Here is a 17,453-nt window from a genome sequence, read left to right as displayed (position 1 = left end):
GATTAGTATGAAAGATTGCTTAATATTTAAAACAAGTTAAATTATAGACAGGGCCATGGATGAAGGCTGGGATGAGTGTTTTGGCCACCCTTGATTTTTGTCATTTAATGCAATGATCCTCTCTCATAGTTTAAAATGGAAAGAATTAAAGTAAAATTAAAATAGATCTTTAGAATGTTGCTTCCTGGACCTTTGGGAGTTTTAAGAAGACAGGGACCTGGTGCTGAGGGCAGGAGTGAGGGAGGAGGAGCAGCAGCTGTAACACAGTCCGAAGCCCAAGCAACATATGGCCAGCAAGTAACTGTCAGAGCAGTGAGGGAAAGCCGTTCAGATAAGCACATGCTCTGCTGGTGATTAGGTTGGCTGCCCTGAGCTGAAAAAAGATTCTCTTTCTGGGATAGGGTGTCATCTACCCTTGACCTTAGGATCATACTCTTGAAAACCAGACCAGAAGTCTAAACTGGCAAAAATATGGCAGAATTTGCAGCTTGACTACACTTGATAGAAATTTGCAAGATAAATTTGAATTTCACTAATATTTAATGGAAGTCAGCTCAGAGTAAATCACTATACCTGGAAACTTCATTGGATATCACCCTGTAGGAATTTCCAAGCTCCTGTATTTACCTTCTCACAGACTTAAGGGATCTCCCCTTTTGCTTTTCCTTTTCTTTCATTTTAATCAATTCTGGCTCTTCTTTCCTTCTCTCTCCCTTATTTTCATTGGCTCACCTCCACATTTTACTCCCTTGACTAATTTTGGTATGGGGAAGGCTAAGACTTTCCCAAAGAGTTTCTATAAAGGGGAAAGTTTGTAAAGGTGACCTCAAAGCAGATTGTTTATCTGGTTTTCAAGGACCAAACTGACTAAATGTAATTGGGCTCATCACAATGTGAAAAGGGTAAAAAAACACAAAATGGCCCTCATTCTTGTGGGTCCCCTTTGGTGTTCAGAGATAGTGAATGTTGAAAAACAACTGGAGGAAATTAAGTATCATGCAATTCCTAGTCCACAAATATTAACTTAATTTGAGTCTTAGTAAAGTCCTCCTGACTCACTTTGTAGAGAGGCAACCTTTGGATTAGGTATACATACATCAGGATCAAGAATGATAAAAGGTCAAAGGCTTGTGAATTGGACCCAGAATTGAGTAACAGGAAGAGACAGAGCTGGATAACTCTCAATTAAAGTGATTCTAAACTACTCACTTCCCCAAAAGCCTATTTTTTTTATACTGGCATTTTCCTAGTAACACTCTGTGTGGTTTCACCCAGAAGAATAAAAATTTACAAATAACACAAAAGGCAATGGAAAGATACATGGAAGACCTAAGGAGACTATAGCTTCCTGTAAGCGATGGCTTTTAAATGAGAAGTGGCATAAACAGTATTATCAAGGACATATAATGACCAGAAAAAGTTGACTTGCCATTCTATGAGAATGAAACTATAGGTGAACCATCCAAAATTAACATTAACACCAAGATAATTAAAGCTCTGGGGGGGGGGGGGGCGGGGTCCTAGGGAAGGGACATATACTACATCCTGTTAATAATGATAAAAATTTGTTAATATATTTTGGACAAAAATATGCAAATATTCAAAAATCATTACACTGAAATAAGTTGCTCTTCTTTATATTGTCAAAGTTTCCACAAACCAAAACAAAGTTGTGATTTTTAGGTCTTTATAATATTTCTACAGTGACTTGTAACTGCATAAAAATGAATTTATACTTAACCCTTCAGAATTCAGGAAAATCAAACTAATACCATAATATCTTACATGGAGACTATCTTATTCTGTATTTTAAAGAACTTAATGTTAAATTCTCAGGAATAATTTCAGGGTTTTGACTGTTAGACTACACAAAGTTGTCAAGGTAAAATGTAAATATTCTTTAGAACTAAAGATTGTCTAATTATATATGAAATCACCTCAGGATAAATAACACCAACGCTAATGCCATCTTTTGTCCATTGGAAACAACCAGATAAGTACCTATTCTCTCTAGGTGCCAATAATAGCATCTTATACATTAGTTATTGTCAGATCTTACTTTCTATTGCCAAACTAGATTATTCTCTATTGTCCATTCTCACAGCATCTTATCCTGCCTCCAGGCCTTTCTATATCTGTATTTATCAAAAATCCATGATAGCTGCCTCCTTTGTGAAGAATTTTGCTCTTTCTCCTGCTGAAAGGGACCTCTACTTTCATACCACTCTCCTGCATTTCACAAATTTGTGATGTTGTAGAAAACTTACCTGACTTTCTGGACCTGGCTTTTATTTTGGAGGTAAGTGACAAAAATGGGGAGACAGAATATTTCTGCTCCAGATATTCTTTATTCCATCCCTCTTTGAAAATTTTTATGTGTTGGAATTTTCCATGCTAAAAATTCCTCATACTCTATATAGTATTGCCAAGTGGTATCTCCTTCCCTGGGACACCAGAAATGGGAAATAAATCAGATGTTCCCAAGAAAGACTCATCCCATCCTTCTAAATGAAAGTTACTAACCTTCTAAGTGATCCTACTGTGTGAGTCTGGACCCAGATATTCTTGATCAAGTCAAGAGGAGTCTTTCGAACAATCACAGATCCCTTTCCACTTGCCTAAGATTGAAGATGATTTCATCTAAGGCCTGGTGGTACCTCTCCGTTTGCTGAGACATGGATCTATCCCATTCCCTCAGGTTGTATTTTTGCCTTTCAGGTTCTGATAATGTTAATATTGCCTTGAATTTCTTCTCCCATGCTCCCTTCATCTACCTAGGCCTCTCAGCTTAATTGTTAAGCCTTTACTTGTATAAGTTCTGTATGATATTTGAGTACTGTTTTTCTTTTAAAATCTACTGTCCTAGACATAGGATACTTAATAAAATGAATTTGTTTGAATGAATTATGCACTACATTATTATCTGTGTTATGAAAACCTACATTTCCATAAAATCATTGTAGTGGACTGAACAACTTTCTGCATTAAATCTGCAGCTCTTTGGGCAAAGCTCTTATCCCCTCTATTTGATAGTAAGCACTTTGTATTTGTGTCTTTTACATTTTTGGAACTGAGATATGACTAGGTGACGTAGTGGAATTAGGAAGCCTAGACCTGGAATTAGAGTTCAAATCCATCCAGCCTCAGACACTTATTAGTTGTATGACCCTGGACAAATCACATAGCCTCTGTGTTTTCTGCTTTCCTAAATTGTAAGATAGGAATAATAATAGCATCTGACTTTCATGGTTATTGTAGGAATATTTGCACAATGCTTAGCATATTTACCAGTATACAAAAGGTACATAATAAATGTTTATTCCCTTCCTTTCTTTGTTCCTTCCAGAATTCACAGAGAACACATGTGATAAAAGAATTTCTTGAATTGAGCTGAAGTCTCCTGATTCATTACCCCCCTATTTTTGATATTGTAAACTTTGAAAAAATTTAAGGAAAATATCTCTTTTCTTAGCTTTATTCATTTAAAAAAATTAATGGGATAGTGAGCAACTATGGTGCATAAATTTAATAACTAAAGTAGGCACAGTAAAATTCATTTCTGATAAATTGAGGAAAGATGAATCTGATTTTGGGAAAAATATGAGTTATCCTAAGAATATTCAGGGTAATGGAGCCACAGAAGCTACTGGCTAACTAAATGGTTTGAAATAAAGATTATGCCAAATTTGTTTAGCAAAAAGTATTTATATTTAACTCATATTATGTAAATGGAGCTTGGAATTACAAAATTTAAAAGTTCCTTACTACACATTTTTTCTCATCCACAATTGGTCTAGCCAGGCCTTTTCTCAGTTACTAGTATGGAAGTAAGCTTTAGCTTTCTCTACCCAAAAGTTAACAAAATCCCAAACAATTAGATGTGAATGAGGTTCATATATTATAAATCACCAGGCTCTAATGAATTTTAGTTGGAATACATAATCTCTAATTCTTAAATCTTTCGTTCATTATTATGACTTAAGGCAAAGTCAAAGTGTTGAGTTTACTTTACAGACAAAAGTCAATAATTTCTTTAAATTATTTGGCTACCACACTTGTTTCTCTTTCTATCCACTTTCATTCACCCAACAATAGAAGATTCTAGAGCCATTTGCAAATGATAAGCAGCCCTTGAAGGCTCTGCAGGACACTCTGGCTGTCAGGTTATTTTGCCACCATCTGGTCTTGTGAAGTTACATAGATGTGTGGTTGAGACATGTGCCAAGGAGCTCACACCCTACAAGCCAGGTATATCCATGCCATTTATTATCTTCCTTGGTAGAATTTAGAAAATTGGGATCACTGAATTAAACAGACAACTAACTAATAGAGTTTTAGAGATTTAGAATTTTAGTTTTCTTATCTGGAAAATGAGCATGTTGGATTAGAGTTCTCTGACATCCCTTTAGGATTTAAAATTCTGTAATTCTATCATCATAGAAAAATAGTGAATAGCTGTAATATCATTGTTCTATCTCAACATATGTTTTACTACAAATATTTTATTAGCTCAGTTTTTACTGTATGCATATTTTAAAGACAGTGGCTTTATATGGTTCCAAACGATAGAGCTGTTCTTTTTTTTCCATTATCTTTTATAAATAGTGCAATCATTTTCTAAATATGGATTATTTTCTTCATGTCCCATTGGATGTTGCATTGTCATGCCCTTTGTCTTGAATATTTTACAAAAAGCCTGTTGATAAAGGATATGTCATAACACCTCACCTCTTCTGTCTTCACAATTTCTAAATTTTGTAATGTTCATTTCTTTCTCCCCCCACCCTGAGAATGTGAATCAAAGTGTTATGTATCTATTTTCAAGTGAAAGCATGTAATAGGGATTGTTCCTAGAAAACTGGAATGGGAAGCTGAAAAATCAGGAGTCTAGGGCTTATACTTAATATTTTACCCAGGAATATTTACAATGGAAAGTTTTTAGATCATCATATTTCTGAGTGATGTTGTATAAGTTATAAACTTTTGGTACTTTGATAAAAACACTATCTAAACAACATTCTCTTTGGAGGACCCCTCTGCTGGAGAGATCTGTTTATTTTACTGTAGCTAGAGGTTAAAATGATTATTTCTAAACCATTTGCTCGTCGCTCCAGAAGTCCAACTTAAGTCACTGAGTCTGAACCATTTTAGAACAGTGTGGTATAACAGAAAGACCTCAAGTCCAGAGATAGGTTTTAATCCAGACTCACACTCAGAAATCTCTGAGCTCAATTTGTTCATCCATAAAATGAGGATTTATATACCTTTTATCTCAGGATATTGTCTTTAACATCTCCCTTTAAATAGTAATTATTATTTCCTAGTTTTTAGAGAAGCATAATTCCTGAAGCCCATATATTTTATAAGGACATTCAGAAGAGTTGTTAGAATTTGCAAAAAAAAAATCTCCAAGTTGCTTTAATTTTTTTCCAGTATTTGTAATTTTCTTTGCTTAAAAGACATTTAGCATCTTGAAACTAATATAAAGACACAGCATTTTCTACTTTTGGCAAGCAGTCACTGTCTTAATCTCCTTTAACTTCTCTCCTGAATGAGCACAAATTTTTCAAATTTAAATATCTCTGTACAGCTGCATCAGGTATCTATAATTGTGTCTACCAGGGTTATTCTTTCTTTTCTAAGAAGTCATTTAGCCTGTACCTTTTTATCCTGGGGATAAAAGGCTACAAGTTCCTTTTGTCAATTTTGTCTCTACATTTTTTAGAGTTGATTTTCTTTCTCTTGTATTCTCTCAGTAAAGGTAAAGCTTTTGAATCATTAACTGTCTTCAAGCTTCCCAAGGTCTGGGAGTCCTTCTCTCCCATCATTTCTCTTGCTCAAAATCCATCTGAGATTTAGGTAGATGGAGGAAACCAGTCAACAGGATGGGGCTGGGGGGCTGGGGAAAGAAGAAGGAAGACCGTTCTTCTCTTGAACCTTTTCCCAGTCTGATCAGACTTTGTGAATGAGAAGGGAGTCCTTTAATCTATTTCTTCCAATGAGATATGGAATCATTAGGTCTTATCTATCACCTGTCTTGTTCCTGCCTCCTAAAGTCCTCTACACCTTACAGTCAGCCCTATTCTCTCCAGACCCCTGGATAAGGTTATCTGACCTGTTGAAGAAATATAATCACTCCAGGGTATTGCCATCATCCCTGCTTCTGAACCTTTGGAATTTCTGGGTCTAGATTTCTGTCCCAGAGTTAAACTTTCTCAATCAGAATGTGAGCCCCTTGAAAGCAAGAACTTTTACTTTTTCTAATTGTATCCTCAGAGATTAATGAGGTGCTCAGCATACAGGAAGTACTTAATAAATTCATTTTAATTAATTAATTAATTCATACAAACTATCCCTTTTTCAAAGCAGAAGTTTCAAGCACATGATGGAATGCATAAAGCCATAATACTCCCAAGAGTAGCCAGAACCAGAGTGAAACGTAATTTGGAAGTATTTAATGAATTAATATATTACACTCTATAACATTATGTTTTAAATTTAAAATTAAGTCAATGTATGACCCATAGAGACCCTTATGCATGATTTAGTGGCTCCTATTTTTGAGTTTTATACTGCTTTATAATATAGCACAATATTATACTGACTAAAAGAAATATAAGACTCCATTTGAAAATATTTTTATTAATGTATTCAAAATAGGATTATTATAAAAAGTCATGCTGATCTTAAAATGCAGCATAATATTCTTATTATATGAATTCCTGAATTCAGGAAAGTATTATTCCCTTAAATACAAAATTATTTCTTCACCTCAGCTGAAGTATAATTGAAATTTCATGTACCAGGCATCACCCCAAATCTGAATATTATATACCTGCTAATTCTGGTCTATACTGTCTTCATAATAATGTTCTTGTCACATGTTAAGTGGTTTATAAGGTCATCATTTGTTTAAACTATAATACCATAAGATACCTCAGTGAAAAAAATTTTATTTGCTGATTAAAATTTTTTCCCACATTGATTTTTCTGATTTTTTTTTCTGCAAAGGATCATATGTCACTAATGGAGAGCTAATAGAGACCTTGGAGATAATCAAGACTATACTCCTTTTCATTTTACAGATAAGAAAAATGAAAAAAAGAGAAACTACTTGTCCACAGACACAGACTAGTAGGTATCTAAGGGAGGATATGAACCAAACACCTTTCTGACTACAAGTCTACTTGATTATGTCCTGCATAATCTCAATTCAACATTACTTATACATTAGAACAGGAGCCCAAATTCAAGCCTTTAAAGAAATCCACTAATATAAGGTAACCCCCAGTCCCAGAGCTCTTTGGTATAGGACTTTTTTTTTTTTTATTGGTGGAGATACCAGTCCTGTTTTGAGTGAGGGGAGGGGCACATAGTCTAGAGAAGAGATTCTTGCTACTTTTGGAATCAGTGTTCTTCAGACATGAAGTGATTTTTGAGCAAATCTGCCCTCTACTAAGAGAAGGATAGAAGAGGCCCAACTCAAAGAAAAGAGTCAGGGTAGAGCATTAATCTCCATCAATAAGGAAAACATTCCATACCAATGAGCTTCAAGACTGGAGGTTACATATATGATGATAAACTCTTTAAAAATTATTATTTTTTAATTGGATCTACCTATCTCACCCAGCCTGGAGGTACACAGCAGTCACTCACAGACCCAACCTCCCTCAATATGAATTATCACAAAAACTTAGTCTTCAGTCTTGTCTGATTTGGCCCTAGGTAGCTTAGTATCTCCAATGCTCCCCCACTCAAAAATCAAATAACATCAGATCAGAAGAAATAAAATGAAATATTATTTTCCATGAATTTTCCCTTGACCCTTCATTCAACTCAAACTGGCCTTAGCCTGCCTCCTAAAAATTTTCAAAGAATTTTGCTTGGAACCTTCCATTGACTTTCCACGGTTCTTTATATATAGATTTCTCTCTAAGGGAGTAAAATTCTTGTGAGTTGGGTTTGGGTTATATTTAATTCTGTATCTCCAGTGACAATCCTTGAAACTAATTGGTATGGGAATATATGTGTTTATATAATCAATATGGAAAGCTAGGGTTGGAACAAAAAAGATACTTAGATTTGAATTTCAGTACTTATTGTGCTCTAATTAGCTGGAGGACCAAGATAAGTTATTTAATGCTTTAATAATCTTATATGGAAAATCAGAATAATATTTGAATTGCCTGGTTCAGTTATTATACATAAAGCACTTTGTAAGCTGTAAAGTGCTTTTTGCAGATGAACTTATTATTGTTAGGACAGAATCAAACCATTTTCAAGTGTCTAATATTCTCTTAAATTAGACTGAATTTAATTATTTAGAAAATTTATCATGTTAAAGATAATTTTCTATGCTGTTAGAATATTTTGAGTCTATCTTAGAAGCAATCTGTTATTATAAATAACATGAAGACAGTAAAAAGACATTGTTAGAAAACATTATACCTGAAATATGAATGGGACAATCTTAAAATTCTATTCACATTACATTTATATATATTTGGATATACATGGTATGGATACAATTATGATAATTACATTAGAGATAATCACCTACTTCTACTGCCCTGGCATAAAAATATTTGGTTTTGAATTTATTGCTTCCACTATTCAATTTTTGTTTTCCTTTTCCCATTGAAAAAGCTATGAGTTTATTCATTGTACTTTCTGAGGGAGAGAACAATTAGCAACAAGGTTTTTAATGATTAATGATATCATTCCTTTTCCTTTACCACTACAATAAGTCCAAGCATTTATTTACACATATCACTTTGGTGCAAAATTTTAAGGTCATTCTAAATCTTAAGTCAAATGACTAGATGGCCTCTAGAAATATAATTGCATAGATATGGTCCAGTTGGAATACGTTAGGACTAAGTGGCTATGTACAGATCCAAATTGAAGTACTCCTAAAATTTCTCTTATCATTCAATATTTCTTTTAAAAATGTGTGTCTTTGTTCATATGTGTATGTGCATATTTGATATCACAATCAAGGCATCTGGTGTCAACTGCACACTTATTATAGACTCATGGTGTGCATTACCATATTTATATAGAAATTAGGTAACTATTATCCATAAAATGCTTTAGTTTAAAATTGAGATAGCATGGAAGAAAAAACCTAGCATTTATTTCTATAAATAAATGTATAATGATCAAACTTTAGCAGATCATAAAGGTGTGATGAAATCTGACTGGTAAATTAAAATGAGTTCTGTCTTGCTATGATTAAATAAAGTTGATGCTAAAATTCTCATTTCCAGCATAACAAAGACTTCATCAAATGTGTACTGTATCTTTTCCATCCTGTATGCTTTTTTCTTTCTTGTGATATATCTGCATATTTAACTTTTTTTGCAATCTGAGTTTTTTGGAAATCTATCAAATGATCAAATTAAGACCCAATCAGATGTCAGATGACATTAGGAACATGAAAAAGTTTTCAATTAAAATTTATATATATATATATATATATTTTTTTTCATATACCATATTTATAATAAATGGTAACAGAGAAGAAACTAAATCCATAATACATAGAATGTTACAGGTCCTAATATCAATTTCTAATATCACCTTCAAGTAATATTAATGACATGTGCTGTGCCCAATATTGCAGCATTTTTCATGAGTTATTTTGACACAGATAAAATAGCTGAAATACATTAAAATGCAATAACTTACCTCCTTGTTCACACAGCTGCTGGGCTAGGGCATCCTTGAATATAACTTGGCCTCTATGAGTGGCTGTAGCCCTGGAGACAAAGTGGAAAGAGTTTAAACTAAAATTTTCAAGGAGTTTCAGTTTAAAATTAAATTTTAGATTAAAATGCTTTACTACTCTAGAATTGTTGTGATTTCTTTGATGTGGGTTTTCTTTTCATGACCAGGAATAGTATATAAAGACGATGGATGAAGAGCTCTCTGTACTTCAAGTGGTTAACACTTGAGGATTTTTCCTTGTAATAAAATGTATCAGAACTTGCAGGGTCCTGAAGTAGGTTTTGAGAATTCAAGATTCACTCAATTCCATTAAAAAACTTTGAAGTAGAATTTTAATGGAGATGAAATTTAGGTATGGTTGATAATGGGAAGTGGGATAACATGGATATAGAAAAAGTCAGATAAGGAAACTCCTTGTGTTAAAATTGTATCTAGTCTGGTTCACTGAACACCTCCTCCCTTTCTATTTAATATAGTAAGTTTATAAGTAGTCAATTTAAAGTAACATTTTGTGAAGTCATTTTTAGTTGCATTTGACTCTTTATGACACCAGTAGTGTTTGCTTGACAAAGATACTGTGGCGTAGTTTGTTATTTTTTCCCTAAGGTTGGTATTTTGGGAAAACCAAGGCAAACAGAAATTAAGTAACTTGCTCAAGGTCACAAGGCTACTAAGTGCTTGAAGAATTTGAGCTCAGGTCCTACTGACTCCAGGCCTAACACTCTATCCACTGTGCCACTAAAGCTTCCTGTCAAAGTAACAATAGTAGGAAGTAAACTGGCATCAGGAGGTCAAATAGACTTTCCCATAGACTATGGATCAAAACAGTATGAAAATTGCTTGCCAGACTATATACATCCTGAGACTATGCACTAAATCAGAGGAAGCCTGCTATACCTTGTAAGGAACTTTGAATCATACCAACTGCCATCCTTTCCAAGCCTCAAACAAGCTCCATACATACTCAGCCAAGAATGAACAGATCACCAAATGTTAATTTTGAAATATGTGGATATATTAATGAACTAATTGAATTGATAATCTGAGATGACATGGGTATGCTAATGGATTAATCCCAAGAAGGCATGGATAAGAGTTAATTTGCCCCCCCCCCCAACCAAAATCCTATAAAATGAGACCCTGAACTCTGGTCCCCCAAACTCCAAGTACTCTTCCATTTCCTTCTAGTTCTAACTTTAATTCACCATCACATAAAAAATTCTGTGCCTCTCCTTCCTTGCATTCTCTTCCCCATAGTGTCTGCTTTCCTCTACCACCCCATTCCTATCTTCAAATCATCTGCCTCTAAAGCCAGAGTTGTTTGTCTGAACACTTTTTGTGCCATTTGCCTCCATACTCATTATGGCTTTTTATGTTTGACTGAAACATTATTCCTCACTGCCTTCATGGCTTTTCCAGCTGAGTGAGTACTCAAAGAACTGGGTGTACCTGCTCTCATTTAATAATTCCATAATTAATCAGAAATTCATTCCCTCTATCAATGTTGTTTGATACCTTCTCTGCAACTGAGAGGGTTGCTCAGAGAAATGAGAAGGTAATTTGCCCATGCAGTGTCAGACATGGGTTGGCAGATGTTAATGTCTCTAAGGTTTTCTATTCATTTCATTGAAAAACTTAAGTATATTAAGATAAGTACTTCTGCCTATTTAATTATGTATTTTATATGTGTTTCTAAATGAAATTGCCCAAACAAGTGAAAATGAAATCATGATTGGAGAATTAGTAGAAACTTATAGATTTAGGTTAATTTATTTTTAAGATTATGATTCTGAGATATATGTTTAGTTTGAAATGCCTGGATTTGAATGGAACTGGGGCAGAGATATGCTGGCATCAGCTTTGAGACCTGATTGTTTAATTTTTAGTGTAAGCATTTAAATCTTGTAAATTAAATCAAGGCTTGTTTTTTTTTTGTTTTTCTAGACTTGGAAAAAAGATGATGAAATATTAAGAATGCTGATTAGACTTAAAAGTGTGTTGTTCATATTTTTTTCTCACAGAGAAGTGTTGTTAAACATTTACTAGCACACCTTTGACCTTGGGGAAGGAGGAGAAATAAGGAAAAGATTCTTATTAAAATTACTTGCAAAGAGCACCTTTATTTTAAAAAATGCTTCACTGAATAGCAGGGACATTAGCAGAGAGCAAGATGCACTTGAGATATTTTAACTTGGAAATCAATAGCTAAGCATCATAATATCAAAGGCAAAGTTCACATAAAATTCCATTTTGATAAATTTTCAAATGTAGAATCTAGCTGCAGCTTTCACAGCATCAAAATCATTATCAAATATAATCATTTGTGTCATCATCACTTTTAGGAAAAATGCTTCTTCTGTATTTAGTATACAACAATTCTTTTTAATAACCAAAGGAGTATTATCATTTCTACTTGAGGTAATAACAATACCAATAATAAGAAGTAGTATTTACATAACACTTTAAAATAAATGAAGCACTTAAAAAAATTTCACTGTACCCTGGGATTTAGGTGCTATTATTATTCCTATTATAAGATGATAAAACTGAAGCAAAAATGAGGCTGAAGGGATCTGCCCAGAGTCACACAGCAAAAGTACCTGAGGCTGAATTTGAACTTTACTAACTACAGGGAACTGTACTGGATGCAGATGCAACTGTCAAACATTTTTTAAAAATTATATAAAATACAACAAAATAGAGATAAAGTTAGTATATGTTTTCTAATTCAAATAAGTGCAAGGATGCTTATATGAAGCTTAGTAGTCCCCCTTTCTATTTGAATTTGACATGAGTGTAATAGGCTTGGGAATAGCCAGTCTAAAAGAATGAAAACAGGCAAAGGAACAATATAACAATGTGTGAGAAAAAGTAATAAGGTAGCAAGACTGGATTGTAGCATATACAGAGGGGCGTGTGATGCAAGAAGAATGGAAAGCTTAAAACAGGGCTAAAAATTCCAGGAGCATGGAAGGATTTGCATGAACTGATGCTGAGCGAGATGAGCAGAACCAGAACATTGTATACCCTAACAGCAACATGGGAATGATGATCAACCTTAATGGACTTGCTCATTCCATCAGTGCCAATCAGGCACAATTTTGAGATATCTGTGATGGAGAATACCATCTGTATCCAGAGAAAGAACTGTGGAGTTTGAACAAAGACCAAGACTGTTATCTTTAATTTAAAAAGAAGCTTATTATGTAATTTTGCTATTTCTTATTCTTTTTTTTTCTTTAAGGATATGATTGCTCTCTCATCACATTCAACTTAGATCAATGTATACCATGGAAACAATGTAAAGACTAACAGACTACCTTCTGTGGGGAGTGGTAGGGAAGCGAGACGGAGGGGAAAATTGTAAAATTCAAAATAAATAAATAAATTAAAAAAGAAAAAAATTCCCAGGAGTACCTATGTGGTACTATGGATAGAGTGCCAAACCTGGAGTGAAAATATGCCTCTTCTTGAATTCAAACCTGGCTCCAGACACCTAGCTGTGTGATCCTGAGTCAAACTCTGTTTGACTCAGTTTCTATATCTGTAAAATAAACTTTAGAAGGAAATGGTAATCTACTTCAATATCTTTTTCAAGAAAATCCCAAATAGGGTCATGATAAGTAAGATACAACCAAAATGACTGAACAAAAATTAAATCCCAAACAAAATATTTTATATTTTATTCTGAAGCTAATAGGGAGTCACTGGAACTTACTGAGTAGAATAGGATATGACATAGACCTATGCTTTAGGCAACTTTATTTTGACTTCTTTGTGGGTGGATGAATTGAAATATTGAAAGACGATGTAGGATCAATCGAAAGGTTAGTGCAATAGTCCAGAAAAGAACCTCAATAAAGAACGGTGGCTGAATGAGTCTTTGAAAGACACCATAGTGAAAAAAAATTATAAGAGTTAGCAACAAAATATCAGTCACTAAATGAATAAAAAAAGAAATTTAATTTTAAAAAACTTACTGTATGGTTTAGGACCTATGATTTCATCATGTGGGGAACTCCCTTCACTGAGACAGTCTGTAAGTGATCTAAACATAATAAATCACATTGAACTGCCTGAAGCACACAGAGATGAAATGACTTGCCCAAGATCATGATAACAAATACAGGATGAGCCCTAACTACAAGCTGAATCTACTGCACAATGCTACTTCTACTTCTGGAAAATATTAATGCACCTATTTTTACTTGGGTGAGCAAAACTACAGGCTGAAATGTTAATGGATGTTCTTCTTCCTGAGAAATACATTTTAACAAAATCTCCAGAAGACACATCACATTATTGTGAGAGTGGGAATTGATTAAGAGTAGGTAAATTGATTAAATAGTTCCATTTGAATAGGTGGACCTTTCCTTAATGTTTATTATGGAAGTAGCCTATAAGAAGAGCAAAAAATGATTCTTGCATATCATTTGGTAGGCATTTAATAAAGACTGTTAATTGTTTGTTAATTGTTTATTAAAATTAGAGATGGAAATATTTTTACTATTTTTGAAAGGTTTAGTGACTTCTAAGTTTCAAATATTCAAAACTTAGTGACAAAATGTATAGAATTCCAGACTTGCAATCCGAAGACACGTTCAATTATGATCTCAGACGACTAAGTGTGGAACTCTGGGTAAATCACTTAACCTCTCTTTCCCTTGATCTCCTTATCTATAAGATGAAGATAACAATAGAGGGGCGGCTAGGTGGCACAGTGGATAAAGCACTGGCCCTGGAGTCAGGAGTACCTGGGTTCAAATCCGGTGTCAGACAACAATTACCTAGCTGTGTGGCCTTGGGCAAGCCACTTTAACCCCATTTGCCTTGCAAAAACCTAAAAAAAAAAGATAACAATAGAATGTAACTCCTAGACTGGTTGTGAAGATCAAATAGCGTATCTAAAGTGCTTTGTAAATCTTAAAATAATTATATAAATATAGTTACTGGTATTATTAATGACTTAAAGAAACCTAATTTTAACAAAATATATACTTGCAAATGTTTTGTTTTATATCTAAATCAAACCCAGAATTTCTAGGACTTTACAAAATTGTTTAAAAATCTGAAATCACATGTATATTAAGTAGTGTTTTTTAATGAAATTTTAAAACTGTGGTTGCTATTGATTAGTTTTAATTTAACCTGTCTGTATCATGTATGATGATTGTTGTTTGCATGTTTGTCTTCTCCAACCTTTCGGAAAGCCAGGAGTGTTACTTGCCTTTCTTGGCATCCTCAATGATTGGCGCAAAGTACGTGACTAATAAATATTCATTCACTGAATGACTAGCTATTTTGGAAATCTTTTGAAAAACAAACATGATACAAACCATCTTAAATTGTGCAACAAGTAGACAATTTATCTTTTTTTAAAATCTGTTTATTAATTACATGTATATCAAAATTCTTATATGGAGCATCTTGCTATTCCACAAATTTATTTATACTGTAGGCAAAATTAGTCTTCAGGTAGTATTTCTAATAAGAGAGCTATAACCCAGCATGGGCCTTGTCCCATACTATTGGAATTATAAGGCCAGATTACTGCACTTTCCTATTCTTATTCTTGTTATCTCTTACTATTTTTTTTGCTTTTAAAATGTCTCTACTTTCCTCAAAAATTGATATTTCAATACTTTCCCCCAATTTTTCTGCTTTTGCATCTTTAGTAGAATAAATGACCTTCAAAAAGTCACTTAAGAGATCTTTTTTACAGAAAAAATGAAAGTACACAGAAAGCATATATCTGCACATGAATATTTATATGTGTGAGGATATATAAAAATCTTTTTTTTTCAAATTCCATATTCTAATAAAGACACCTTTCCTGATTACTTTTGTCCCATCTTGAATATATCTTGTATGTACTTATTTATTTATATGTTGTTTCTTCCATTTTCACATGAGACAATAGTTGCAAAGAGCTTTACATAGGGTCTGATATATAGTAGGAATTTAATAAATGATTATTCCATTTCTTATGCCATCTCACTTGTTCCCATTAGAATACAAGTTCTTTGAAAACAGGGACTGCTTTGTCTTTCTTTTAATCCCAATCTAGCATACAGTAAGCACTTAATAAATGCCTATTATTAGATTATACAAATACATTCACATATAAACAAGTATGATTTTTGGTCCAAATCTGTTATTTCATCTATGAGGGGGACTCCTAGAATGGAAACACTCTCTATGGATACAGTTTGGCAATCTAACTGTAACCTTTATATTTTGTTGCCTGAGTTAGTGAGAGATAAAGTAACTTGTCACAGATGGGATCACACATCAGACTTAGGACTTGGACTCTTCCTAAATTCAAGTCTAGTCATCTCATATCCATTTCAGGGACTATAGTATCATGTAAAGTATTCCTTTATGCCTTTTACCTTAACATTAAAGAATGACACAGCATGAAAAAATAATAAAAATTATCAATCCAACAGTTTGGGATAGGGAAAGGAATAAGCATTTATATAGTGCCTACTGCATGTTTTATGTTGTTTTTGATTCATGTCCAACTCTTTGTGACCCCATTTGGAGTTTTCTTGGCAAAGATATTGGAATGATTTGCCATTTCCTTCTCCAATTTGTTTTACCTAGGACAAACAGGACTAAGTTACTTGTCCAGAGTCACATAGCTAGGATTTGTGACCAGATTTGAATTCAAGAACTGTTTAACAATATTATCTCATTTGGTCCCCAAAATAATGCTGCAAATTAGGCACTGCAGTTACCCCCACTTCACAGTAGAGGAAACTGAGGCAAAGAGGTCAAATTACTTGTCTAGATGTCACATAGATGGCAAGTATCTGAGGTTGGATTTGAATTCAGATCTTCCTGACTCCAGGACCAGGACACTATATCCTGCTAGGCTGCCTCTATACTGGGTAAAGCATTAATTTGGAGCCAAAAGTTTTAAGTTCTGTTATTTCTTATCTATGTGACCTAAGATCAATTCCATAGCATCTTTAGATCTCAATGCAGCTCATCTGCAAAGTGAAGATGCTGGACTGGATGATTTCTCCACATATTTTTCATCCTTGAACTTATGGTTCTATGAATATAGTTGCTGGCTATACCTAAGGATATTTATCATCCAGAAGACAGGTTGTTCTTAAGTAAATTAGTAGTCTAGGTATGTCTTAGCCCAAGCCAAGCAAAATAAAATGTACTCTTCAGAAGTAACTTTTTAGAACACTGGAATTCCTCAAGGAAAACCTCTTGAATGGTTTTGCTGTTTTAAATACTTTTCTATTAAGTGGTAAGCATGTGTGAGTGCCTCAGAGGTATCCTTAGGCAAGACAAAAAGAGTACAGCTAAAATAGCACACTAATTCCAAAGGTGACCTTAGAGGGATGTAAAGTGAAAATGATCTTATTGACTTGCTAGTAAATTAATGGGGATTTATGTGTGTGTGTGATTGTAAACACATTTTTAAACATGTTTTTCATGTGCAATATTTCCCAATATGGCACAAAGCAATATGGTGTAATGCAAAAAACCATGGTCCTGGAGTCAGGAGAATTATCTGTGTTGATCCCAGTTAAATGTGCCAACCATCATTAGCTGCCTCTTCTTTTCTCCCCATATGAAATGATTTCAGTATAAATTCCAAAATCGGTATCATCCAAAACAACAGTCTTGGAGCCAAGTCACATCTTACAGTCAATTTGTGTTAGCTATTCCCATTACATAAAGAAGTGTTCCCATTTGACCTC

At 33.9% G+C, this 17,453-nt stretch overlaps 1 protein-coding gene across 1 annotated transcript in view; it reads right to left on the bottom strand.

Annotated features, from left to right (window-relative positions):
* The window catches only part of RELN (reelin), a 548,816-nt gene that overhangs the window by 331,257 nt on the left and 200,106 nt on the right, over positions 1-17,453 (bottom strand). Inside the window, exon 4 of the mRNA XM_074193988.1 lies at positions 9,691-9,761. Coding sequence (XP_074050089.1) covers positions 9,691-9,761 — 71 coding nt within the window. The remainder of the gene's footprint in view (positions 1-9,690; positions 9,762-17,453) is intronic.

This window comes from Macrotis lagotis, chromosome 7, assembly GCF_037893015.1.
Source record: "Macrotis lagotis isolate mMagLag1 chromosome 7, bilby.v1.9.chrom.fasta, whole genome shotgun sequence".
NCBI classification, from domain to species: domain Eukaryota; kingdom Metazoa; phylum Chordata; class Mammalia; order Peramelemorphia; family Peramelidae; genus Macrotis; species Macrotis lagotis.
The sequence above is the reverse complement of the archived record's forward strand: the minus strand, read 5'-3'. Positions and strand labels throughout refer to the sequence as shown.